Source organism: Polyergus mexicanus, unplaced genomic scaffold (genome assembly GCF_030449975.1).
Source record: "Polyergus mexicanus isolate NDT 795.1 unplaced genomic scaffold, iyPolMexi1.0 SCAF_9, whole genome shotgun sequence".
Lineage (NCBI taxonomy): Eukaryota > Metazoa > Arthropoda > Insecta > Hymenoptera > Formicidae > Polyergus > Polyergus mexicanus.
Genome location: NW_027223329.1, coordinates 6330435 through 6356807, shown reverse-complemented (window position 1 = coordinate 6356807; position 26373 = coordinate 6330435). Strand labels below are relative to the sequence as shown.

At 37.2% G+C, this 26373-nt stretch overlaps 2 protein-coding genes across 6 annotated transcripts in view; both read right to left on the bottom strand.

The window, feature by feature from the left end:
• Cow (Proteoglycan Cow) overlaps window positions 1-26373 on the bottom strand; it is a 759293-nt gene that overhangs the window by 141578 nt on the left and 591342 nt on the right. For all 5 annotated transcript variants that reach the window (XM_070301119.1, XM_070301120.1, XM_070301118.1 and 2 more), the window contains one exon: window positions 12581-12740. In XM_070301119.1, the coding sequence (XP_070157220.1) occupies window positions 12581-12740 (160 nt within the window). The remainder of the gene's footprint in view (window positions 1-12580; window positions 12741-26373) is intronic.
• On the bottom strand, window positions 9936-10908 carry LOC138936059 (uncharacterized). The gene has a single exon (XM_070301122.1). The coding sequence runs from the start codon at window positions 10894-10896 to the stop codon at window positions 9937-9939; it is 960 nt and encodes a 319-aa protein (XP_070157223.1). The 5' UTR covers window positions 10897-10908; the 3' UTR covers window position 9936.

Sequence of the window (26373 nt, the reverse complement as noted above, 5' to 3'; positions counted from 1 at the left end):
AAGCGAGATCCATCCGCATCAAGACGTTGTATAATTCAAATCAAATTTTCAGAAATAGGTTGGGGTCAGGTTATATCTTTCGGAAGTGGAGCCCCCCGTAGGGAAGGGGGCGGAATTCACTGCATTCACGCATCCACACAACAATTCTGGGCTGAACGTTGTTTCGCATCGTAAAGTATATGCATGGACATGATGGGTCCCGCATCTCTCCCTCCTACAAGGGACTTCACTTTTGGAAAGTATAAGCTAACCCAAACGTATTTCTGATATAAAACTAAAATTTAATTCAAGTTATGTTATATAACCAAAATCAAATTTTCATTTCGAAGCTTCAAGCTTTAAATATCTCAGAAATTATAAGAGATCGCCGATTATGTTATAAGAAAAAGTTATTTAGGATCATGTCCTTGACAACATATATCAAGGTCAAGGTCATTGGCGAGGTGTCCGTTAATGTAAATAATTACCTCAAAATGAATCAATGTAATCTGCTTGGTCACACAAAAGAAAGAAATAACTCGACCAGCAAAGTTTGAAAAAATATTCCTTAATCCAGCGTGTTACAATTAAATAAATGTTTACACTCTATGTGTGTAAAAAAGTTCGAAAAAATAAATCGTATACGTTGCAAAAGCAATTTTACGACTGTTACTCATATTCTTTGTAACTCCTTTTCATCAATTTTGAAATACAATAATTCTGCAATACATATCCGCGAAAAAATGTGTGTGTGTGTGGCCTATATATAATTATATATAATTATATATAAAATATGATCTATGTATACATTTTATATATAATTATATACAAATATATATAATTGTATAAAATTATATATAAATATATATATAATCTCATATACGGTTGTATATGACAATATATAACATCATACAAGATTATACAGGGTGTTCCAAAGCACCCTTGATAACGCTCGTGAGCAGGTAGAGAACAATAAACTGAACAGGAAAGTCCTGTATCATTTTTTTCTATAACGCTTAATAAAGGAGTTATTATTAAGTAAAGTCTGGTCAATCAGCGCCGACTTTTAGCTGAACGCACGTCAGTGAGCCGCTCGTCTGTTAGTATACGTCGCCATACGACGGAGCGCTCACGCACACTATCAGGCGCGTGGCTAAAGATCGACGCTGATTGGTCAAACTTTATCCAATAATAACTCCTTTATTATTCGTTATAGAAAAAAATGTTACATGACTTTTCTGTTCAGTTTACTGTGCTCTACTTGCTCACGAGCATTGTCAAAAGTGTTTTGAGACACCCTGTATATAACTATATATACATCATATGATAATTATATATAATTATATATAATCATATATAATTATATATAATCATATATATTTGTATATATTTATATATGAGCATATTTCATATATAATTATATATAGGCTATTTTTTCCCGGGTACTTTTCGAGTTATTTCTTTCTTGTGTGACTAAGCAGATCGCATTGATTCATTTTGATGCCATAGCATTGTTTTTGGTGCTTCGCAATTCTTTTCATCAATTCTGAAGTATGTCAGACTATCCGCCATAGGAAATCATTGATATGATACGTACCATAGGTGAGACTAGGGACAATTATATGGCCGCCGAAAAATTATATGCCGAAATATTTCTTGATAGACGACATCCAACGCAAGTGACAATAAAACATTTAGTTGACAGAGCGGAAAGAGGTGATTCAAAAAGAAAACGTCGTAAGACTGGTGTAAACGAAATGAAAACGCTGGTCATTATTGCTGCTATTGTGACAGATCCGCATACTTGAACAAGAAAAATTCAACGTCAGCATGGAGTACCAAAAACAACTGCGTATCGCATTTTGCGGGCTCATAAATTTCATCTGTATCATGTTCATTTGACCCAAGCATTAAAAAACGAGGATTTTATCCGTCGCGTAAGATTTTGTAATTCGGCTGAAAATCAAATAAGATAAAATCCGTTATTCTTCTATCATATGCTTTCTTCTAATAAAACCAAATTTAATAACAATGGAGGCGTCAATAGACAACTGCCATTATTATTTTCAAAGAAATCCACATTGGCAACGGAGTGAAGAATTGCAAAGGCAATAGTCTGTTAATGTATAAGCAAATATAATAAGAGATCATGTTATTGGTCCATATTTTTTAAATAATATTAATGGGCAAAATTATTTGAATTTTTTGCAAAATCAATTGCCGATTATTTTAGAAGATGTTCCTCTTAACATACGTATTTGAATGTGGTTTGTGCAAGATGGAGCGCCAGCTCACAGAACACGCAATATCAGGAAATATCTAAATAATATATTCGGAAATCAATGGATTGGCTTAGGTAGTCAAAGTCATAAATGGCCCCCAAGATGTCCTGACATAACACTATTATTAAGATTTTTTTCTCTGAGGATATGTTAAAGAAAAAGTGTACGAGATTGAGCCAACGACTGTTGAAAATATGCAAGAACATATTTGTAACGTATTTAGGAACATAATACCTGCTATACTTAAAAGAGTTCGTAACAATTTTTACGAAAGACTGCGTTTATGTATCCAAGAAGAGAGACATGTTTTCGAATACCTTCAATAAAATATGTTTTTTATCATTCTTAGGTATCCACACCCATATCCACATCCAGACCCACCCATACTCACACTCACACTTACACCCATATCCATATACATACACGCGCACACACAACCACCCCATCAAACAAACACCTACTCCCCACACCTACCTCCACCCCACCCACCCCCACCCATCCATTCTCTCACCCACGCCCACTCTCCCACCCACACACCCACATCCATAAAACAACCCCCCACCCCCACCCCACCTCCCACATACACCCATATCCACCCACCCACCCACCCCCTTCACACAGAGAAAGAAAGTGAGAAGGGAGGGAGGAGAAAGGAAGAGAGGAGGAGAAGGAGGGAAGGAGGAAAAGGGGAGAAGGAAGGAGGGAGAGAGAGGAGAGGGAGTGGGGAAACGGGGGGGAAAAGAGGAAGAGGGGAGAGAGAGGAGGGGAGAAAAGAGAGGGAGGGAGAGGGAGAGAGACCGCCCCTACACACTTTACACACCAAAGGTGTAAATCCGACCGAGCAATCTTCACGGCATACATCTTGGATAATGCTAATGCCGGCGGTACTGTTTCAAGCCTTATAATTCGGGAAATACTGAATGAAAAAATATTTAATTATAGTGTTTTGGAAAGCTCTCGAGCTAAGTTACAAGAAAGTGTACTGAAGAATAGGGGTTTCCATTTAAAATTTTTATGTTGATCTTCGAATGATCTTCAGATTTGACACCAAAGTCAAGATGAAAATCACCATCAGATGACCCCCTCTGAATCTTAAAACTTTTATTTAAAACCTTTTTCTCTACGACCGCTCCCTACAAAGTTACGAGAAATGATAGATTAAAATTAATATACCATAAAGGGTGATAGATTATAAAATAAATATAAAATAACTCAAAAAGTACTTAATAAAAAAATACTTATAGTGTTTTGGAAAGCTCTCGATGTCAGCTACAAGAATACTAAATAAAAAATGGGGGTTTCCATTTAAGATTTTAAAGTTGACCTTCACATGACCTTCAAATGATTTTCCAAGGTCAAATCATTGTTACCATCTTATGGCCTCCTTGAAGCCACACAACTTTTGTTTGAAACATTTTTCGATTTAACGCAGTGTTTCTGAGATATTTGAGTGGGTCCTTTAAAATGGGACACCCTGTATATATACGCAGACACCCTGTGTATATATATATATATATATATTATATATATATATATATATATATATATATATATACAGAGTCCCTTTAATCTATCATTCAACCAAAGTTGTAGGGTTTTAAAAGCTCTATTCAATGATCATATTCGTTTGACTTTGAGAGGAGGCGTCAAGGCGAGATGAAGGCCAACATGATTTTTTTAAATGGAACACCCCTTTTTTTATGACACAATATTAAATATGACCGCGAGACGTTTCCAAAACATTACTTGATGATCTATTTTTGTTGAGAATTGTCTGAGTTATGACCTTTAGAATTTACAGTGCCGCCAGCATTAGTATTATCCAGCTTGCACGAATCTTACACCCTGTGTGTGCCTGTGTGTGTGCGTGTGTCAGCAGAGATAAGAACCCCGCGATTTGTCACTCCCGCAGTATTTAATGACTTCAAACCCTCTCTGCTGTGTATGTGTGTGTGTGTGTGTGTGTGTGTGTGTGTGTGTGTGTGTGTGTGTGTGTATGTGTATGTGTGTGTGTGTGTGTAGACGGGTTTTTACTGAATTAAGTGTTCAAATTGTCTTCCGCCTGCTGCTTGATAATGACCTAATCGCAGGTAAAATTCATTTAAAACGTTTCGTCTCATTTCTGGTGAGATAAAATTTACTTGGTGCAGTATGCGTTTCCTAAGGTCTGCTAAGTTAGCAGGTTTCATTGTGTACACATTTTAACATACCCCCATAAAAAGTAGTCCAATGGAGAAAGATCTGGTGATCTAGAGGGCCACTCTATTTCTTCACGTCTTCCTATCCATCGGTTTGGGAAAGTATCAGTTAAAAATTGACATACTACTGCTGCATAGTGTGGCGGTGCACCATCTGGTTGAAACCAAATATTTTGTATATTTCCGTCAAACAAATTGTCAATAGCAGGAAGTATTTGATTTCGCAATAATTGTAGATATGTGTTCATATTTAAATTTCCTTCAATAAAGAAGGGCCCGATAATACCACGTTCGCAAAAACCCGCCCACACATTCAGTTTTTGGGAGTGGAGATCAGGCATCCAGTGAGGGTTCTTATCATTCCAATAGCGGCCATTCTGACGATTTACGTTCCATTTCGTTCGAGAGAAGCTTCATCGGAAAAAATGATATCAAGAAAAGTGTTATCATTATCGCATTGACGCATCATTTCATCGCAAAACTCATTTCTTCTATCGAAATCACATTTCGCTAGCTCCTGAGTAAATTTTATTTTAAAAGGATGCCATTTTTCTTTCATTATAATTTTATGAATGGAGAATGTACTAACTTCAGTCGCCTGTGCTACCTTCCTTATCGAAGAATGAGGATTTTCTATAAATGATTGCATCACATCCAAACTTTTATCGAAATGTGTCGCTGATTTTGGTCTACCACTCCGCGGGCAGTCCTTGACAGAACCCGTTTCTTCGAACCGTCTGACAGTTTTTTGACCGTGGCGGAATGCCGTGGGCAACTCCCGCGTTGGCGAAAGCAAAAAGAAATTCTCGAAGGACCACAGGGATGGTATCCGTATCCTCCCTTAACGCGAAGCAAGCATTTGCGAGCGATAGGCGCGTGTTTAAAAAACAAGACGCATAACGATTAATATAGCTCACCACACGGCATGTACCTCGTCATCCGGAGCAATCCCGTTCGTCCTCGTCAAGGCTGGATCCTCATCCTCCAAAGCATGCAAGGCAAGGCAAAACAAACCAAGGTAAGCGGTAAGCGAGTCAGTCGAGCATGCACAGCGGCCGGCTCTCCGCGTGTGTAAGCGTCTCCAAGAAAAATGATGTGTCTCCGAAGACGACTCATGCAAGAAGAAAGACTCGTAACGCGTATCGTGAACGAGAGCCCCCTTTTGCTCCTAAAATTTGGTAAGGGCTACCGTCGACAGATAGACGATGGCAGCATTAATAGGTGAGTTACGCGAATTATCGAGCAATCAATCCACCGACATTTCGCGCGAAACACAAATTAAAAGACTACTTCTAACTAATTGCCGCGAATAATAAACGTTACTAAACTTTATGGACTAACTATTTACAAGGAAGGCCGTGCGCCAAACAATTGGATATTATTAAATATTAAATATTAAATAATAAATATTAATTATTAAATGTTAAATAATAAATATTAAATATTATAATTATATTATCATAATATAATTATTATAAAATATAAATATATTAGGTGTACAACTTTGCTTCCGCCGTTTTTTTTCCGAGATTCGAGGCTTTAATGTAAAAAACTGGTTATACATTTTGAAATTGCTTGTTGAGTCACTCCCAATGATCGTGCCAATTCTTTTTGACTTTGACTCGAGTCTTCATTAAGTAATGCCTCCAATTCTGCATCCTCGAAAACCTTTTCTCTTCCACCGCTATGCCGGTCTTCGACGTGAAAATCACCGTTATTGAAGCGTTGAAACCACTCACGACACGTTCTTTCACTAATAGCGACTTCACCATAAGTATTTGAGAGCATTCGATGAGCCTCAGCCGCAGATTTCTTCATATTGAAGCAGAAAATTAAAACCTCCCGCAAATGACGAGAATTTGCCTCGTAAACTGACATTTTCAATCGAGAATAACTTTATGATGCAGACACAAATCGACTAATGTTTCTATGGGGTTATGTTGACAGATGCCCAAGTTTATTGCATGACGTCTATGATCTATTTATTTCGACCACTACTTACCGCTAAAGCCATCTATAGGAAAACGGCGGAAGCAAAGTTGTACACCTAATAATATAATTATAATATAATTATTATACCCTTTATCTTTGATTTTACAACTTTAATATAATATTTAACTTTAATATATTTTATGTACATTTTATATATACATTTTAAAGCTGTTAAAAAATATATTTATACATTTTAAGATATATAAATATATTATATGTATATTTTATATATTTATATATTTATATATTAATATATTTTATTTCTGACAAATTTCTTTAATATATACCAGTGGTAGATAAACACTGTCAAAATATGTATGACAGTTATATCTTTGACAGCCGCCAACGACACGAGTATTACTGAGGTGAATTTGCGCCATATAACAGCCAATCAAATTTAGGCACAATCAGGGATGTGCCACAGGAGGGCACAATTTATCTCGTCGCATCGTCCCGCAGTGGTTGCCCCCCGCAATGATATGCTCGGTCCTTATATTTCTATGTCTATAAAATTGACATATGTCATATTTTCATTTGATCATAATAATCAATCCGAAATTGGCCATAGCGCAGAGTCGAAAATGAAAAAGCAGACGTCGCCCGCGATATTTCAAGTTGATAAAATACGTATAATATATAAAATATTTACATTATACATCATACATTGTTGTGTTCGTTTCAAACAGTGGTACAACTTTTATTACATCGGAATATTCACATTATTATAAAAAAAAAATTATGCATACCTCTCCGTTCATTAACATAGATAGCTTTTGAAAGCAACTATTATGCTCACAATAGAGTTTAAACCATTTAATTTAATATATATTTGTTATAGTTTATCTCTTTTAGTTCAAAAAATAAAAGAATATGGCCACTTTTGGTGGGACACCCTGTATATATATATATATATATATATATATATATATATATATATATATATATATAAGAATATCTTTATTGTTCCCCAAAGGGGTTACAAATATTTACCTCCCTTAGCGTCTCACATACATTTCCTTAATCTAACTTATACTACTTAAACTACTTAAACTAACTTATGCTATCCTTATTCTATCTTTCCTTCCTGCCTATACACACACACACGCTAAATTCCTAACCCTTCTTAATCTATTTTGGACCTCCGCTTCCGGTTTTTAGTTCTTTACTTCACCTTCTCTCCTCTTTCCTTCCTTTCTCAATCACTCTCTCTCATTCTTTCACTCCCTCTCTTCCTCCCCTTCCCTCCCCTCTGCCTTATCCTCCCTTCTCCTCAATACTTCCTTCATCCATTCTTCCCCCTCCCCTTCCTCTCCTAATATTCTTTCCACCGCCTCTTGCCAGCTTTCCTCCCCCTCTCCTTCTCCACTCCCGCATCCCTCCCATACATGTTCCCATGTCTCTCTCTCTCTATTACACACCCTACATACTTTTTTCTCTTCACTTTCCCAATACCTACTTTCCCTCATTTCATTACCTAGCCTAAATCTTGTCACCCTTCCCCACCTCCTCTCCGACCAACCCTTTTTTAAATACTTTGGTATTCCCTCACTCTTTATTCTCTTGTACCATCTATTAAACCTCGACTCCTCTATTCTTTCTTTTCTCTCGTCCCTCTGTAACTCCTTGTCTTTCCTTTCCACTTCCTCATACTCTATCATCCCTCCCTCTCCCTCTCTATTCCATGCCAATTCCTCTAGCCCTTTTTCACTGAAATATCTCTCTCTTTCCTTCTCCCATTCCGACACTCCTCTCTCCTTTTCTGATCTTTTCTTGATTTCTTCCAAACACTCCTTCGCTAAACCCCCTCCTTTCCCTTCTTCTAATCTTTTTTCGAAATTCCATGCTCTTCTTGCCGCCCTACTTCTAAGTTTATCTCTTTTTAATTCCTCCCTTACCATGTATCCTGGTGTTTTCCTGTCTACTCCTAGTAACCACTTTAAGAATCTTTCTTCTACCTTCTCTACTCTATCCCTCTCCTTCCAGCCCCATACCTCCGCTCCATAACTTAACACCGTCCAAACTAATACATCAAAAAGCCAGATCCTCTTCCCTATATCTTTTTCAAATTTTCTCTTTCCTATACTCCATACTTGCCCCATAATTCCCACCGCCTTCCTTACCCTGTCTTTTACATGCCCTTCCTGTCTACCATTTGCCTGAAACACGTATCCTAAATACTTTATTTCTTTAACCTCCTCTATCTTCTTCCCTTTCCACATCCACTTTACTCTTTTTCTCCTACCCCCTCCCTTTCTAAATACCATGACCTTTGTTTTCAATACGTTCACCTCCAATCTCTTATTGTCCATATATCTTTCCGTCCTTGCTAACATTGCCCTCATCTCATCTTCCTCTTCCGCTAACAGCACTATATCGTCTGCATATGCCATGGAGAATATCTTCCCCTCTCCCAACTTAACTCCACCCCAAATTCCCCTGGCAATTTCCTCCTTCATATCTGCTATTACTATGTTAAATAACACCGGACTTAATGGGCAACCCTGTCTTACTCCTCTACCCGTCCAGAATTCTTCACTTATTTCCTCTCCTATCCTCACTCTACTCTTTGTCTCCCCTATCACCTCTTCTATCCTTTCTATCAGTCCCTCTCTAACCCCTCTTTCCCTTAAGACTCTTATCAGCACTCCTCTGTCTACTGAGTCAAAAGCCGCTTTCAAGTCTATAAACACACTTACTAATTTCTTTTTCTCCCTACTAATCTGTCTTTGCGCCAGATAATTCAATACATATATATTGTCCATCACCCCTCTTCCCTTTCTAAATCCTGTCTGATTCTCTGGTATTATACCTTTCTCTTCTACTTCCTCTCTTAACCTTTCTGCCAGAATCGATGTGTATATTTTATACAGCGTTGACATAAGCGTCACTCCTCTATAATCCGTGACTTTATCTCCTTCTCCTTTTTTCACAATCGGTGCTATTATCCCTTCCTTCCATCCCTCTGGCCATCCCTCTCCTCTCCATACCTTGTTACACGTTTCCCATACCCATTTTCTTATATCTTCTCCCCCGTATCTCCATACTTCATTTGGTATATTATCCAACCCCATAGCTTTGTTTAACCTTAAATTACTCATAATCCTATTTATTTCTTCCCACTCTATTTCCCTTTCCATCTCTCTTCTATTCCTTCCCCCTCTTCCCTCTCTTCCTCTCCGAACTCTTTCTTCTACTCCTCCTAATAACCCCATAAAATACTCCTTCCATTCCTTCATCTGTATCCCTTCCTCTACTCCTTTCCTTTTCCTCCTCTCCCTATTAACTATCTCCCATACTTTACTTTCCATTATCGCTTCTCCTGCTTCCCTTATTAATCTTTCTCCTTCCTCTTTCTTTTTCCTTTCACACATCTTCTTGTATTCTCTCTTTTCCTCTCTATACCTTCCTCTCTCTTCTTCTCCTCTCCTCCATTTCCTCAACTTCAGCCTTACTTCCTTCTTTTTCTCTATACACTCCTTATCCCACTACCCCCCCTTTCTTTTCTCTACCTTTCCTTCCCCCTTCTCGCTCTCTTCCAAGACCTTCTTTATCCTTTCATTCATTTTCTCTATCTCCTCTTCCGTCTCTCCTTCTTCCCCTCCTATATTTATTTCTCCTATTTCCCTCCTAAATTTCTCTCTCCCCTCCTCATTCCAAACCCCTCTCCTGCCTTTCTGCTTCCCTTTCCTTTTCTTCTTCCAACTGTCTTCTCCTTTTATCCAGCAAATCACCGGGTGATGATCCGAGTCTATGTCCTGTCCTATCTTTAATCTTTCTATTTTTTCCCATATCCCTTCATTTCCTAATACATAATCTATTACCGTGTTTCCCCTCCCCCCGGTATACGTGTATTCTCCTTTTTCATCTCCTTTTATATTCCCATTTATTATACTCCATCCAGTTTCCTCTAGCACCTCTACCAATCTCCTCCCTTCCCTATTACTCTTCTTATCTTTGGAGTTCCTATTCTTTCCATTTTCCTCCTCCTCCCCCAAATTTACCCTTCCTCCAGTTCTGGCATTAAAGTCACTTCCTATTATTATTCTCCTTCCTTCCTCCTCTCTCTCTTCCATCCACTTCTTTAAACCCTCTATCTTCCTCTCTAAATCCTCGTTCACATATACTCCCACTATTCTCCATTCCTCCCCTCCTCTTTTCAATGTCCCCGTCATCATCCCTTCCTCCGTCACTTCAATTTCTCCTATCTCCATTTCCCTTTCCCTTCTTATCCCCATTATCATTCCTCCCATTGCTCTTCCTTTTTTATTCTTTCTACTCGCGTATTGTACCCCCCATTTAAAACCCTTCTGTAACTTGTTTTTTACTCCCCTCCATCCTTTCTCGTCCACCCATGTCTCCATGAGTACTATGACATCCCACTCTCCAATCCTATCCCAAAATCCCTTATCTTTGTTTTTTAAACCTGCTACATTCCAGAAAGCCATCTTCCATATCTCTTCCTCCTTACCGCCCCCCCCACGTCTCTCTGTTCCCCCTCTCCTCTCCTTTCCTCCCCTTATTACTCTCCCACTTGTCCTCCCCTCCCTCTCCCCTGTCTCTATTACTAGTCCCCTCTCAACTACCTTCCCCCTTATTCCCCCTGTCTCTCTCTCCTATAACCTACTCTCTCCCCCTTCACTTCCCCTCTTTCACTTTTCAATACTTCCTCTTCCTCATTCCATTTCCACCATTTGCCATCTATTTGCAATCCCCCATTACCTATCCGTACCCTCCTTCCTTCTCCTTCCTCTTTCCTGGCTATCTCCCTGAGCCTCCATCTAACCTTTCTTTCCTCCCATGTTAAATCATCTTCTATCCTTTCCTCTCTTCCCCTCAACTTTTTCTTATTCTCCATAACTTGTCTTTTCTGTTCCATGCTCCCTAACGTCACCACCGCCATTCCTCTCTCTCCTTCCGTCATTATTCCAACTCTTTTCACACTCTCTATTTTTATATTTACTCCTAGTATTTCCAAGATCTTTTCTACTCCTTCTCTTACGTCTCCTTTTTCCACTTCTACTCTCCTAATTACTATATTTCTCTTTCTATCCTCTCGTTCCTTCCGCTCTAATTTTCTTTCTATTACCTTTATTTTTGTTTCTAATTCACCTTCTCCTACTATTCCTGCTCCCTCCTTGCCCTCCTCTCTTACTCTTCCTTTCCCTTCCTTTATCCATTTTTCTAATTTCCTTTCCAGATTTTCTATCCTTCCTCTCATTTCCCTTCTCTCTTCCTCCCATTCCCTCTCCCTCTCTCTAAATTCCTCCCTTATCTTTTCCAATTCCTTTTTTATCCCTTCTCCTTGCCCCACTAAACCATCTTTGATCTCTCTTAAATCCTCTCTTATCTCTTCTCCTAGCAATTTTACCTCTGTTATTATGTCCTTTCTTAATTCCTCCCTCAATTGCCTCTCCCATCCCTCTCTATCTTCCTCCTTTCTCTCCCCCATTGCTTTTGGTGATCTTACTATGATTTTACTTGATCTAAAAATAGACTCCTCTCCGTTCTTATCCTCTCTCTCTCTCTTCTTCTTCAAAAACTCTGATATATCTCCTACACTTCCTTTTCTCTCTTTCGATTGTTTTATCCCACCTTTCTCCATTCTCCCCTGCTTATCTATCCTTGTTTCCCTTTTTCAGCTTCTTGTTTTGTTTCCTTTTCTCTACTTATACTCTCCTTCTCTTCTCTATTTGACTGTCTTTGTTTCCCCTTTATCTACTCTCTTTGCTTCGTGCTCTGCCGCTCATTAGCGCTACCCCCACTTTTCCCTATCGCGCGCTGTTTCCCTAGCGCTCCGTCGCGTCTACCGCTCTACCTATTCTATACTCCGTGCCCACTCGCCCCTAACCGCCGGCTCGTAAATGCCCTTTTATTCCCTTCCCTTCTCACTCCCAGTTCTCCCTTCACTCCCTCACTCGCTCTTTCACCTCCACTCGCTCTCACTCAACTCTTCTCTCTCGTCGCCCCTCTAATTCTCCTCTCAACCACTGTCAAACAGCACCTTCCACATACACACGTGTCACACTCTACGTACCGGAAACGGAAGTCTATATATATATATATATATATATATAATACATCGTAAAACTTCTCTCCTTGTGTAAATAGAAAATTACATGTGATATTTACCTGTCTGTGTCGCAACCATCCAGAAATGGTTTCAAACACGGTTCATTCTGATCATGTTCCAGACCATATAATTCGGAAAATGAAAGTCGGCTATCGCTGTCACTGTCCAAATGTCCAAACATCCATCTAACCTCGCTTTGACAACCGATAGGAAAGTGACCTAAAATCATTCGATATATTTTCTTATTAAGATATTATTACATAGCTATAATTAGAGAAATAATGTAAAAATAACATATCTATATATATGCATCCTATATAGAAAATAATGTGTATTAGATATTTACTGGATATTCTCGATGAATATTAGGGATATCCGTGAATATGTAGGAAACAGCTATTAGACATGCTTTAAATATCCAAATGTCCGCAATACGAAATATCATAAATTTCCACAAGATATATAAGCCACTGGACATCTACATCAGTATTCAGTGGATATTTATGTAGATATCCATTATATGTTGGTTAAATTTTGGTCACAAAATGACCAATTGTCCAAGATGTCCTAAGTTAGGTCTCATGAGACCCGAAAATGACGTCAATATGTCGCATCCATGGGACATCATTTTCTGACGTTTGTTTGATAGCAAAACTAAGATCAATTACAGTAATAATATATAATAACATATATTAATGTAATATATATTATAAGTAAATTTAAATAATTTAATTTATAAAATTAAAGATTTTATTTATATGGAATTTAATTTCTATTTTATATCTTAAGTAGATAATAACGAACGATTTTCATTTATTCGGACAAAAATTATCCGAATAAATGAAACACTCATGACAAAAACTTGAATATGGATATAGATAGTGAATAGCCTGCCGCATAGCGGTAAGCGAATGAATATAATCCCAATACAAGTTACAAAAGAATTTTATTTGGACGACCGTAGGACGTCTCCAAAATGACATCTTTTAAATATCAATTATTAGTCGCCAACGTTATAAACCAAAAATAGACATCATTATGTCATCTATTGACGTCATTCTGCTACTTGGATATATGGGTAACACATAGATTTCTAATGAATATTTTTGGTAGCTACTTGATAGACATAGATATATGGATAACACGTGTATATCTAGTGGATATCTTTGGTGGCTTCATGATAAGTGGAGTAAAGGGAGATTGAAGGCAGTAAGAGGCACCTATGAAATAATCATCCCATCCGTGGCAGCGGCATTGTCGTATCTGTGTAAAGCGTTTACATACTTTCCCACCCCGACAAATAATTGTTAGAAAACAATATTTATGCACTGGAAAAAATGTGTGAGGCACGAGTGGTTGAATCAGTAGCAATGAAGTAGGGGAATTGAACTCAAGTCTTTCGCTTTCCAACTGTTCTTATCAATGAGCTATTTAGACCTCGTACCTTTTGCAACTTTTTAACAGTATATACGACTTCAGAGCGATGTTGGAATCTCGCTCAATGGATGCAATACTGATTGTCACGGAGAGACGATATCCTCAGTACATCTCCAGAGCAGTCCATGGATAATGTGTACACATTCATTAGATATCCTCCTAGTTATTTGAGAGATATAGATATTTTATTCATCCATTAGTTGTCTACTGGTTATCCATAGTAGATATGGATATCAGATAGATATGTAGATATCCATTAGATATCTATTCAATATTTTGTTCTATGTGGGATGTACGCATAAGCAAAAAAGAATTGTCATTATTGTTATATTCGGGAAAAAGGTCCAGATAACCAAGCGTGATTAATCATATTGAGCAAACTAATGCACCGCATGTGTGTTTATTTGTTTGTTTATATTTGTTAATATTGAAGTAGACTGCTACTAAATGTAGCAACATAAGTGCTTATACAAATCAGTTAACAAAATTTCGAAAGTAAACAATCAGCGATATGTTATGTTATCAGTAACATGATAACAACTGATGGTTTCGTTTAGAGCATTATGACGGCAACAGCACAAATATAATGATTCCCATTCGTCATCGCACACATACACACATATTTCCTTAAACAATTAAATTTTTTAATCGTAGTTTGTTGTTAACAAAATATTAAAAGTAAGATTGTTATATGTTTACCGCTATGCAATGCATGATCTATTCCGTATTTAGGTTTTTATTGAGGTATATAAAACCTGCAAAGCGCGCGTATAACTAGTAATAGTTAGTAATAGCTAGTAATAGCTAGTAATATTAAAATTATAATACATTTTTTTATCAGTTCAATTTCTGATAATCTCAACAACACAAGAGATTCTAGATCAACTAATTGTTTGTAAAATGGATAGATGAATATTCGAATAAGCGAAAATCTTTGGATTTTTACATCTATTTAAGATGTTGTGCCTCTAGCCACTAAGGAAGAGGTCTTTAGGGATTTGTACGCCCAAAGGATTAGTATCCACGCTTGAAATAAGACACTCCCGGACGTTAGGTATAAATTAGTATATTTTGTAAGATTTAGTACACTTTCACTTATTCGCGATTATAATGATCGGGCGCGATACATACGATATTTCGATACTATGCGAGAGCGAGCGTCGGTGCATTTCGCGCTTATTATATATCTTAATTAATTAGGTCGTTGATTAGGGAGGAGTGTGGTGTCCCTGACCGGAGCATGTCTCGTGCTTTACTTGTTAGTCTGTTTCGTCAGCTGCTTACTTAGCTTCCGAGAACTTGACTGTGACTTCCTTCTCTTTAGTCACGTATCTTACTTTTATTTTATTAATATTCTTTTATTTTTTCTTAATTACTTTTCTTTGTTTAAATGGTCGATTCGAAAGACTCGTATTACCTTTTCAGTACGCGGGATGTCATCTTCTCCCCTTTTTGCTTGTGCGGCGTTTATTTTCACTGTGTTTTCTTGTGTGATTTCTTCAATTGTTACTTGCGGCATTAATATTTCGATTACATTATCAGTCGTGTTTATTATACTTGCCGGACATAAATAATTTTGTAGGTCGACCAGCTTTCTATAAATATTCCTGGTGCGGCTTCTTCTGCTTGGATGATGCCTATCATATTTTTATTCATATCTACTTGTATTATTGTTTCACTACGGGGTTGCAATGTGGTTCTTTGATATAGATATAATTTCAAAGTATTCCGTCCGATTCTCAGTTGTTTCTTTGAGTAATTGCAACTGGCTTCCTGTTTCTTTAGGAATTCTACCCGGGATAAAATAGCTCATATATAATTATATATGAAATATGCTTATATATAAATATATACAAAATAAATATATATATGACATAAATATATATATATATATATATATATATATATATATATATATATATGATAAATATATATATGATTATGTATAATTATATATGATTATATATAATTATCATATGATGTATATATAGTTATATATAATCCTGTAAAATGTGTTATATATTGTCATATATAACCGTATATGAGATTATATATATTTATATATAATTTTATATAATTATATATATGTTACGTCGAGACTCGGGGAAGGATGAGTCGACGGAAGGGCGTAACAACTATCTTTTATTATCCCGAAGTTAAACGTCTCGTGGCGTTTGAAATCGGGTCGAACGAACTGACAGGTCTGAAAAACAGGTAAACGACTGAGTCGCTATTAAGCTGGTTATTCGTTCGGCGGTCCCTTTTCGGTAAGAAAATTTAATTTCTTTTACGCGGGATGGGACCAAGTGCAATCCTTTGACTAGGAATGAGTGGGAATTTAATAAAGAGTAATTTTATTTAAATTAACTTTTATTTAAATTAACAAAGTATGAATTTATTCATATTTTAAAGTAAAGGATAGATGTACATGATTATATAAAAATAAAAATAAAATATTGTTGATTATAATTTCTCGGTGTGTGTGTGTGTGTGATTTAATTCGCGGATGTTACATTAATACGGAGGGCATCAGTCAGAATACAAGGGAAAGATTCTATCGTTAACATTTAGGTTTTGACTGGTTAATACAATATAAAAATATATTTGATTAAAAGATAAAAAAAATAGATCAAAATCAATATGTACAAGTAAATAAGTGTACATGTTAATAACGGTCGGAAGTATAAAATTGGTCGCTCGCAAAAGTGTTAGATTAAGATCAGGAGTTAAAAGTTTCTAAGATTTATCGCCGGAACGGGTTGATGATTTAAAAGAATAAGACATTCTTCGGAAAGTTTTGATTTAAATAAGAAACAAGACAAAAAGGAGGAAAAGAAATATTATTCAATTAAACTTACTTTTTTAAATAGTAATTCAGAGATGGAGGGGTGGTGAATTTGTATGGTGTTTTGCTTTGCGTTTCATATCGACAGCCCGATGTTCGATTTGTGGTTGACTTGGAGATGATCCCAAGTGAGGACAGTGGTGGCACAAGTGCCTAACTCGCGAAGCACAGAATAAGACTGCGTGAAGTTGAAGACCGGAAAAAGTGTGTCTAAATGTCTTTTCGAGTCCCCTTTTTATTATTCTCTTTTCGGGGTGTATTCTAATTCCAAGAGTGGGAATCTTCCAAAAACTTCAACGAATTGGAATTGCGTAGAAGTGAGGATTTTTCATCTTAACGAATTAAAAATTGTGCTAGTGACCTTTGCGCTATTAAGCGGGGTGTTTCTTCTATTTTTCGAATTTTTACCCGTGGTAATCGTCGATTGGTGATGTCGATATCAGTTCAAGTCTCTTGAGCATTAGATTTCCTTTGCGCACGTGATCTGATTAGAAAAAGTCTTACTTCCTTATGATTATTTTTATCAATATTAACGCAGCTGTGGTTACTGAATATTTCATCACAGAAGTTTCGTCATTATTGATTTAGTAGTGTTTGTCAGATATTTTCTTAGAAGGAATTTTATCAATTTATTCTTCCGCTGGAAAATTCTATTGCGAGGGTATCTACTGATTTTTTATTTACTTTTAGGCGACCGGCGCGGTTTCGTCACCGGTCTCTCGCGTCTTTCTCACGGTTGCTCATAAATATAGATATTGACAAGTGACTAAATGTTTAAAGAAATGCGTGGCGCAAGATGCTCTATTTACTGGACGACTCATTTTTATCACCGATCGATTATCGTTGCCGTAACGTTGCGGAAGAAAGGAATCGTGGAATCGCTAGGATGTAACAAATATTTATATATATTTATATATAATTATGTGTAATAATTTATATACCATATGAGCATATTTCATATATAATCATATATAATTATACATAGGCCACACACACACACACACACACACATTTTTTCTGGGTACTCCTAATATTCTGTCGTATTCTATCGGAAAATCATCTTTTACTACGTGTATTTTATGTTTGATTCTACCGTCGTTTAAATTTATTGTGGCGTTGATTCTTCCTATCATCTATACTTTGTGTCCTGTTACTCCTGTCTTTTAAATATTTTACTTTAATTAATGATATAGCGGCTCCCGTGTCAAATAATAAATTAATTTTTCCCTTTTTCGATTCTCGCATAGGTAAAGCGACTAAATCTAGTCCTGTATGCGTTCGCGGGACACGCTTCACGTGTGTAACACGATATTCGATTGCGGGTCGTCGCTGTTTCGTTTCTTCCTTGTCTTTCTTGTCTTCCTCGTCACTACTGTACGCAATGTTAGATCTCCTTTTTCCTTGCTCTTTACTCTTACGATTTTTATTTTCCGGTCGCTAATTATATTGTTTGGTTCAGCTCGATTGATCTCTATGGGGTCGTCCGTGTAACAACCAACATTCTTCGCGATCGTGTTCGGATTTTTTGCAATAATTGCAATATTTATTTATTGTATTTAGGCGGAGTTGTCTATCAGGTTTCGACAATGAAAATCGATTCGCGTATCGGCTAATTCGATAATCTCGACCGTAATGCCCGGATTTTCGTATTTTTGACATTGCACGTTTATTTTATTTTCTTTTATAGGTGAATGTGAAATTTATTTTGCTGCGCGTACCGATCGCGGGCGGTCCTTTAACCTTTTCTTCCGCGCTGGCCGCTGCTATTGCTTCTTGCAACGTAGCATATCCTCGCGATCGAACAATTGTTTTAATTCCGTCTTGCAATCCTATTTGCAAATTTTCTAAGACTTGTTAATGTATTATTTCCATTATTGAGCATTTATTATCTACTGTATGATGACGTCCTTCCATCATTGACTCGTATAGCTCCATGGCTAATCTGTCTGCTCAAGTCCGTAAGTTCGTACGCTTTCTCCTGGTATCTGCTTTAGCATGTTAAATTCAATTTGTAGATGGGTCGTACTTTTTTTACTTACGTAACAGACCTCTAATTCTCGTTTCAACTGTGCGAAATCTCGAATTTTACGCGTTTGAAAATCTAGCATCGCACTGCCTTTTAATTTCGTGCATAATACTGCTCCTAATAGCGTTATTTCATCTAACGGGTCGATATGTTCTACTGCATATGTAGTCGTGCTCAAAAATTCTCGTAATTTATTTGGTGATCCGTCGAATTCCGGAGTCATTCCACGAGTCTCTTTTAATGTTAAAAATCCGCGTCCTCTTCGATGTCGTACATCGGGTGTGAACTCGTACGCGGTCTCGGTCCTTTCTGCCGGCACAGTTCTATGCCCGTTGTTTTGTCGGGGTTGCGATTCTCTAATTCTTAAATTGTATATCTCGGAAATGCATACTTCTAATTTCCCGTCTCATTTCCTCTCTCATACCCCACAATATTTCTCTAAGGTCGTCGGTTGCTTCGTCCGTTTCTCTCCGCGGGTCGTATTGAGCTCGCGCGTTTGATTGTGTCGCGTTTGTATTTGCTTCTTTTTGTAATCGCTGAATTTCTTGATCGACATCTTCCAATGTGATGGGTTGCGATGCGGAAGCGTTTGAGTTATACATGTTTGTGCGATAGATTTCGTCGGGGTCAAAGATACTCGATCATATGACGTTAATGAGAATTCGCGGCGGTGTGTTAGTCTGCTAGACATTGATGATTCGACCTCAACATCTGGATCTATATTATTCGCTATTAAGCTATTATCTAATTCGCCGAATGAAAATTTGTGTTTGATTACAACGTTTGCTCCGAGTTTTGGTTCGGACAAATTCTCGTTTGAACTTAATGCGCTTAGATTTCTTCGTTATCGCGTATATTCCGGAGTGCTTCTACTGCTACTCTTGTAGGGTTTAGTGCGCTATTTCTAATGGCTCTATCCGCTGGTTCGCTAAATAGCCACGCTTTATTCGCTACGTTTTTTGGCTGCGCGTTTCGGTTTTCCGACATTCACGCGTTTACGAATTTTTGATTGTTCGACTTACAATAATACGATGAGCAGCATTGTCTCTCGTTCGTTCTCGGCCGTCGGGCGTCGATCGTCGCATGTCGTTGAGATAGGTCGGTGCGTCTTTTCAGGTTGCGCTTATAGTTGTCGCCTCGATGTACCGGGTGACTCGAAGTTCCAGCTGGACTTCCTTTTTCCTCGGTTGTAGTTGTTGATCGTTTGACGGAGTTATCCTTGCTGTCTCTCGTTCTATCGATTCCACAGATTTTTTTCTCCTTCGTGGTTATAGACCTTTGCCGGTGTTGATCTTGTTAGAGCTGGCGTATCCCACCGCTGCCACCAATTAATGTTGTGCCTCTAGCCGCTAAGGAAGAGGTCTTTAGGGATTTGTACGCCCAAAGGATTAGGATCCACGCTCGAAATAAGACACTCCTGGACGTTAGGTATAAAGTAGTATATTTTACAAGATTTATTATACTGTTTACTTGTTCGCGATTATAATGGTCGGGCGCGATACGTACGGTATTTCGATACTGTGCGTATATTTTTTATTATTATATTACTGAGCGAGCGAGAGAGAGCGTCGGTACATCTCGCGCTTATTATATACCTTAATTAATTAGGTCGTTGATTAGGGAAGAATGTGGTGTTCCTGACCGAAGCATATCTCGTGTTCCGCTTGTCAGTCTGTCTTGTCAGTTGCTTACTCAGCTTCCGAGAACTTGACCGTGACTTCCTTCTTTTTAGTCACGTATTTTACTTTTATTTTATTAATAATCTTTTATGCTTTATTCTTTCTTAATTATTTTTCCTTGGGCTCTTTCCCTGATTCTAATGCTTTGCTTTAATCAGCTCTTTCTTAATCTTTTCTGTTCTACTTTACTTGTTTTATATTTTCATATTAAGAAATTGATTGGGTTACGACAATGTAAAACAAATCTAATTTTCATATAAATAAAATTTTGTGTGCGTTTTATGAATTGAGTTGTTTAAATTTTGTTAATTTATTATTTATTTGATAATGTCAATTAAAAAGTCATTTATCAAAAAGACGTCAATAATGTAGAATAAAGTTAAAATATATTATTTTCTTTCCTAACGTCTAAAAATTTTCAATGTGCCGTGAATGACAAATCGACAACAATGAGTTCTTGTAAAATCTCCTGTAATATGACAATATTCTCACAGACAGACTTCTGAGTATAAATATAAATATAAATATACTCAGATAGCATAATGCTATTTAGTAGTATGCCAACAAATTCTATCATAACTTTCCAGCAGATTTCGGTGTACTACGTTCTCATTAATTAAGCTTAATTTCTGACAACGGCTTGATATAATATAACAGAGAAAATGGAGCAAAAATCAAGCATTATTTGTTATTACATCGTGACAGCAAATATATAGCAAATATCGAGTAAAGTCTGCCGTATTAAATACTAACGGCAAAAATGTGTCAGAAATCAAGCATGATATACCGGTCAACGTAAAAATGCTGCAACGGCAAAAACGCAGCAAAAATAGAACATAATTTATCTCATGAACTGTTAAAGGCAGTAACGTAGCAGATATCGAGCATAGTCTGCTGTCACAATGTGGCGGTAAAAATACGGTTAAGATAAAACACACTTGGTAAACACAATAATATTAATATAAATGCAGTAAAATTGAATATTACAAGTATTGTTACAATTATAATTGCATAAATATTAGCGGAAAATCGTAAATATTATAATTTTCTTTCTAGATTGGACAATGAAATATTACAAACGATGAATGGACAATGCCCAAAATGACCTACAAAGCTAGATAAAAATAATTTATAAATAACTTAGCGTAATAAGTAGACTAGACATTCCAATAGACGCAAAAATGTCATCATCACGAAATACAGATCATTTTCTAAAAAACCATTTTACAGCTATATCTCTGCTAATATGCATCATAATTTTTCGTTTTTTAGCTTGTATGAAAGAACACAACACGATCTTATGATCATATTTATTAATCATTGTATTTAGTTAGTGCAGAATTTTCAGCCCAAAGATTCTGATTTTGAATATGGAAAATCTGTTAAAATCGTTGCAGCGACTTTCGCGTATAACACTCCAGATAGCCATGTTTGCCCGATTATGTATTGCACAAATTATGCATTACATATTATATCGGTAGAACTTTGGCACCAGCCGCGCATGATTTGCCACTTCAATTAGTGCCGACAAAAATGCAACAGAAAACAAGCAATCTCTGCATCATTATATGCTATAAAAAATGCTGGAAAATTTAATCAGAAGTTCTTGGCATAGAAATAGTAGATTTAAAGCATTGCATGTTGGCACAATATGTCAACTGAAGCTAAATAAAAACTGAACATAACATGACACGTCATATCGGCACAATATCGTTAAAAATCGAGCATTCATCTGCAAGGACGACGTAACGACAGAAATGCTGCAAAAATTAAGCATGCATTTCCTAAAAGATAACAGCAAAAACATAATAGAAACACAGCAGAAACACAGCATGATCTATCATAAAATAATGACAGAATCACAGTAATCTTAAGATATGTTATACAATATTAAGTTGTAGTTCTTTCGTTTACCGTTATATGACATCTCTATCTCGTATTCAAATTTCTGTTACAGGCAAATATAAAGATTGCAAAGTGGGGCTAACAAGATTAAAAATGTGTAATGACTCCTGCACACAGGACGCGGCAACGCGGCAAATGTCATGTGTGCAAAAGTCATAATATCTGTTTTTATCAGCTTAATTTCTAAATTCTAACAAAGGACTCAGAATATTAAATTAAAAGTTTGGAAACCGAGTGGATTAATAGACAATTGTCCATTTAATGACTTCTTGAAACAAAATAAAGAGTACAATTTCCATACAAATCTTGAAATTTGCAAATTATTAATAAATTAATCATTTACTTAAATTTATATATTTAATTATTTAATTATTTACAACTATGCTAATATTCAGATTTTATTGTGTCTACAGGGTGAGGCATTTATATTGAGACACCTAAATATCTAAAAAATAAAGCAAAATAGAAAGAAATGTTTCAGACAAAAGTTGTTCGGTTCTAAGGGGGTCATAAAATGGTGCCATTAGTTTGATCTTGGGTGAAGGCGCTTCGGAAATTTCAATATCAATCTTGTTTTTTTAAATGGAAGTAGTGGTACTAAGGGAGTTCTGGATAGGGTCCTCTGAGGGGGGGTGAAGGGCGAGAGGAAACCGGCGCCGGGGGGGGTATGACGTCACGCGGGGGGGGGGGGCAGCGGCACGAGTCGACGAGATCGCCTGGGAGATGACGCTCGCCTCGATCGGGGGTCGCGGTTCCTCCCCGGCGCGACTCGACTTTTCGGGGGCCGCGGTTCCGCCCCGGCGCGACTCGTTCTTTAGGGACTCGCGCCGCTTCTAGCGCGCGATCCACTATCGCGATTCTTTAGGGATGCGCGCCGCTTCTAGCGCGCGATCCGCGAGCGGACGTCGAGTATCCGGCGTCGAGAGAGACGGGAATCGTCGGAGGGCGGTCGAATGGAGAAAGGAGCGTTCTCGTCGCTCTTTTCGCGACGCGCGTTAGCGGCGATACGAGCGCGCTTATCGCGTTTCGGGGCTGAGTTTTTTCGTTTTCGGGTACAGATTTTCTTAAAGAGAAATCCTTATATATATAGATATATTTATACAGGACAGATTTTCTTAAAGAGAAGGAATGAGGGGGAGGGGGAAATCGGCGCGGGGCGAGGGGAGGGGTTTATGTGCATGTGTGCGTTGTCGGTCCGGTGGTGGGGGCCGGTATCGCGCGGGGGGCGTCGCGAGAGAGATAGCGTTTATGGAGTGAGCGAGACGGCGCGTGCGGTGTACGAGCGAGGGAGATAGCGCGTGCGGTGTGCGTGCGAGCAGGATAGGTAGAGCGGGCGATGTCCGGCTGCTAGATTATTCGCGGCAACGTGACTCAAGGTTTAGACGCGTCAAGATACGTTTATCGATGTATTACAAATATCGGCGAGCGCCGAGTACAGCGGGTACTTTGTAATTTTTGTGTGAGCTAATTGTTCGGTACAGCGGAAGATTTCGCGATAATCCGCAAAATGGAAATTATGGAAAATATCGCGCGGACTGAACGCGACCTGTTGGAGCTGTCGCACCGAGTCGCTACCTTGGGCGAGTATTTCGCAGTATTTCGTATTATGGGCGCAGCGATGCGAGGAATTTATCGAACAGCTCGGGGAACGCAGCCGTGTCAAGCGTCCGCGACTCTCGATCGGAGTTCGACGATCTCTGGTGGCCAGAATCGCGCGACTCGAGGGTGCGACGACTCGATTAGAGAGACGGTTTATACATAGCGGTGGTGATTATAGTGGTGACAACAACGCGGAAAGACTCATTTGGCGAGAGATCGATACCGCGTTCGAAAACCGTATACTGACCGGTGCGGTTAATTTATGCCAGTATTAACAAATTTCATTATAATTAATTACATTTAAAAGGTATTGTAATTAATTATATAATATAAGATAAAATTTTAAGAAATAACTCACTTAAAAAATAATGAAAAGAAAACAAACACGTATTTCTCAAATCATAAAACACTTTAATATTTAACACATTTGTCATTTATATATTGATATAAGCTTTATTATCAAAGTAGGATGCGAGGAAATAAACAAGATCTATCTATTTTCCTTAATGAATAGTTTGACTTGAGGTATGAGCCACATCAATTTGTAAAAGAAAGGCAAGCGATGTGTTTCGAAAGAATTGGGCATAAAATTTTATGTAAAGCCTTGAATTTCATTTTTCCATTATTGTTTTGTCCATGATTTCCCCCAGGTAATAAAGAATCAGGGACACAAATTTATCGTAATGTAATTGTGACGACTATCGCTGATTTCTAGTTAACAGATTACAGTTCTCGCTTGAATACACTTTTCGTCGTTTTTCCTTGTAAAGTACGCGGAAGTTGTTTAGGATTGTAGGAAAATTAGGTTTCTTGTCATGGCTTCACCTCGGCAAATAGTGCAGACGAAGGTGATAGAAAAAAATGGATAGACAAGAACTCTCGGAACTCGTCCTTGAACAGTTTTAAATGGCATTTAGAAGCAATGCCTTTCTATGTGCTTGATGTTGCTATACAGGACGCAGTTACAAAAGTGTATGAATGGTTGCGCTGTTTATCTGAGATTCTTCGAGGAACTAACTAAACGGTCCAGTGGTTGATATTCTTGGCGAGACAGGGAGACCACATCAAATATTGGAAATACAAGAAACATCGTTTGCGCTCCTTCCACGGTTTCTTATCTACAAATTTGTGATAGCTGCATCCGGTCTTATCCTCGTGTAAATAGAGGATGACGGTCGACCGGAACTTTGAATGTATGACTGGGATATTAATGCGATTAACGTGAAAGTGTTGCGATACATTTGCATTGCATTTGGTTTCTTTGGTGATATATTTCGGATGAAGTTTAACGAGATAATCGCGCATCTCGGCTTTAATTTATAGCAATTATAGAAGGCAATATTTTATTTATACATATTATATATTTATTATATATTTATTATAAATATTATATATTTTATTTATATAGAATGCAATTATTTTATAATATAAAATATATAACAGTAATTCTCTCTTTCATATTCTAAAAGTAAGTCTTTAGATTTGTAATTCATATATTCATATATTAAGAATAAGTTTCTAAATTGTATTGAGATGATAAAGGGGCAAGGGCGGGAGGGGTGGTGGAAGGCTAATTGTAATTATATAACGATACTTTCTGATAATATCATGAAAAAGCGATTATACTAGATGAGATAAAGATCCTGCAGAATGAGATAGTTTATTCGAGTGTTGCTATTATCTGCTAAAAATTGTTAGTAAAATCTGAAAAATAATGAAGAAGCCATTAAAAACAGCCTCGTCAATGAGGAAGGATGTCCAACTTATGTTACGAGCAGAAGGCGTGGAGCCGAATCGTAAACGAAAGCGTGTTTCACGGTTCATTGCCTTCTCATTCCTTAAATTATATAGTAATCAAACAAAGGTGTTCGTTTGTTTAATACCAGAAACCACAATACTGTCTCACTTGCATCGGATAAACACATCGTAAATATCGTGATTATTGATGCATTTGAACAAATACTTTATTACGAATACCGTACGTTTTTGTGTGATCGAGAGATTAATTTATACTTATGTCATGTTTAAAAGTTTATTTTTTCATCGGTAAACATGATGTTCCGCACAGGTAGATAGATATATCAGATATTGGAGTAAAATATATTCTATATTCCCTTCTAAATTAGCAGTGTTTGCATACATCTGTGCTATTAAAGATATATAATTTGTACTCACAATGTATAAAAGCTAAAATCTTTATTTGTATTAGAAATACGGGAGAAATATAAAAACTAATTAAAGAATTGCAATATTAATGATAATTGATTTTCAGATATGTTTGAAAGAAATTTTACCAGAGAATTTTATATAGCAATAATAGTTTAAATTAATATTTTTATTTTAATGCTAGTAGTTTAGTTA

Bases quoted from the DNA above. Each gene is read 5' to 3' on its own strand.
- LOC138936059 (XM_070301122.1), bottom strand. From the start codon at position 10,896: ATGGCTTTCTGGAATGTAGCAGGTTTAAAAAACAAAGATAAGGGATTT.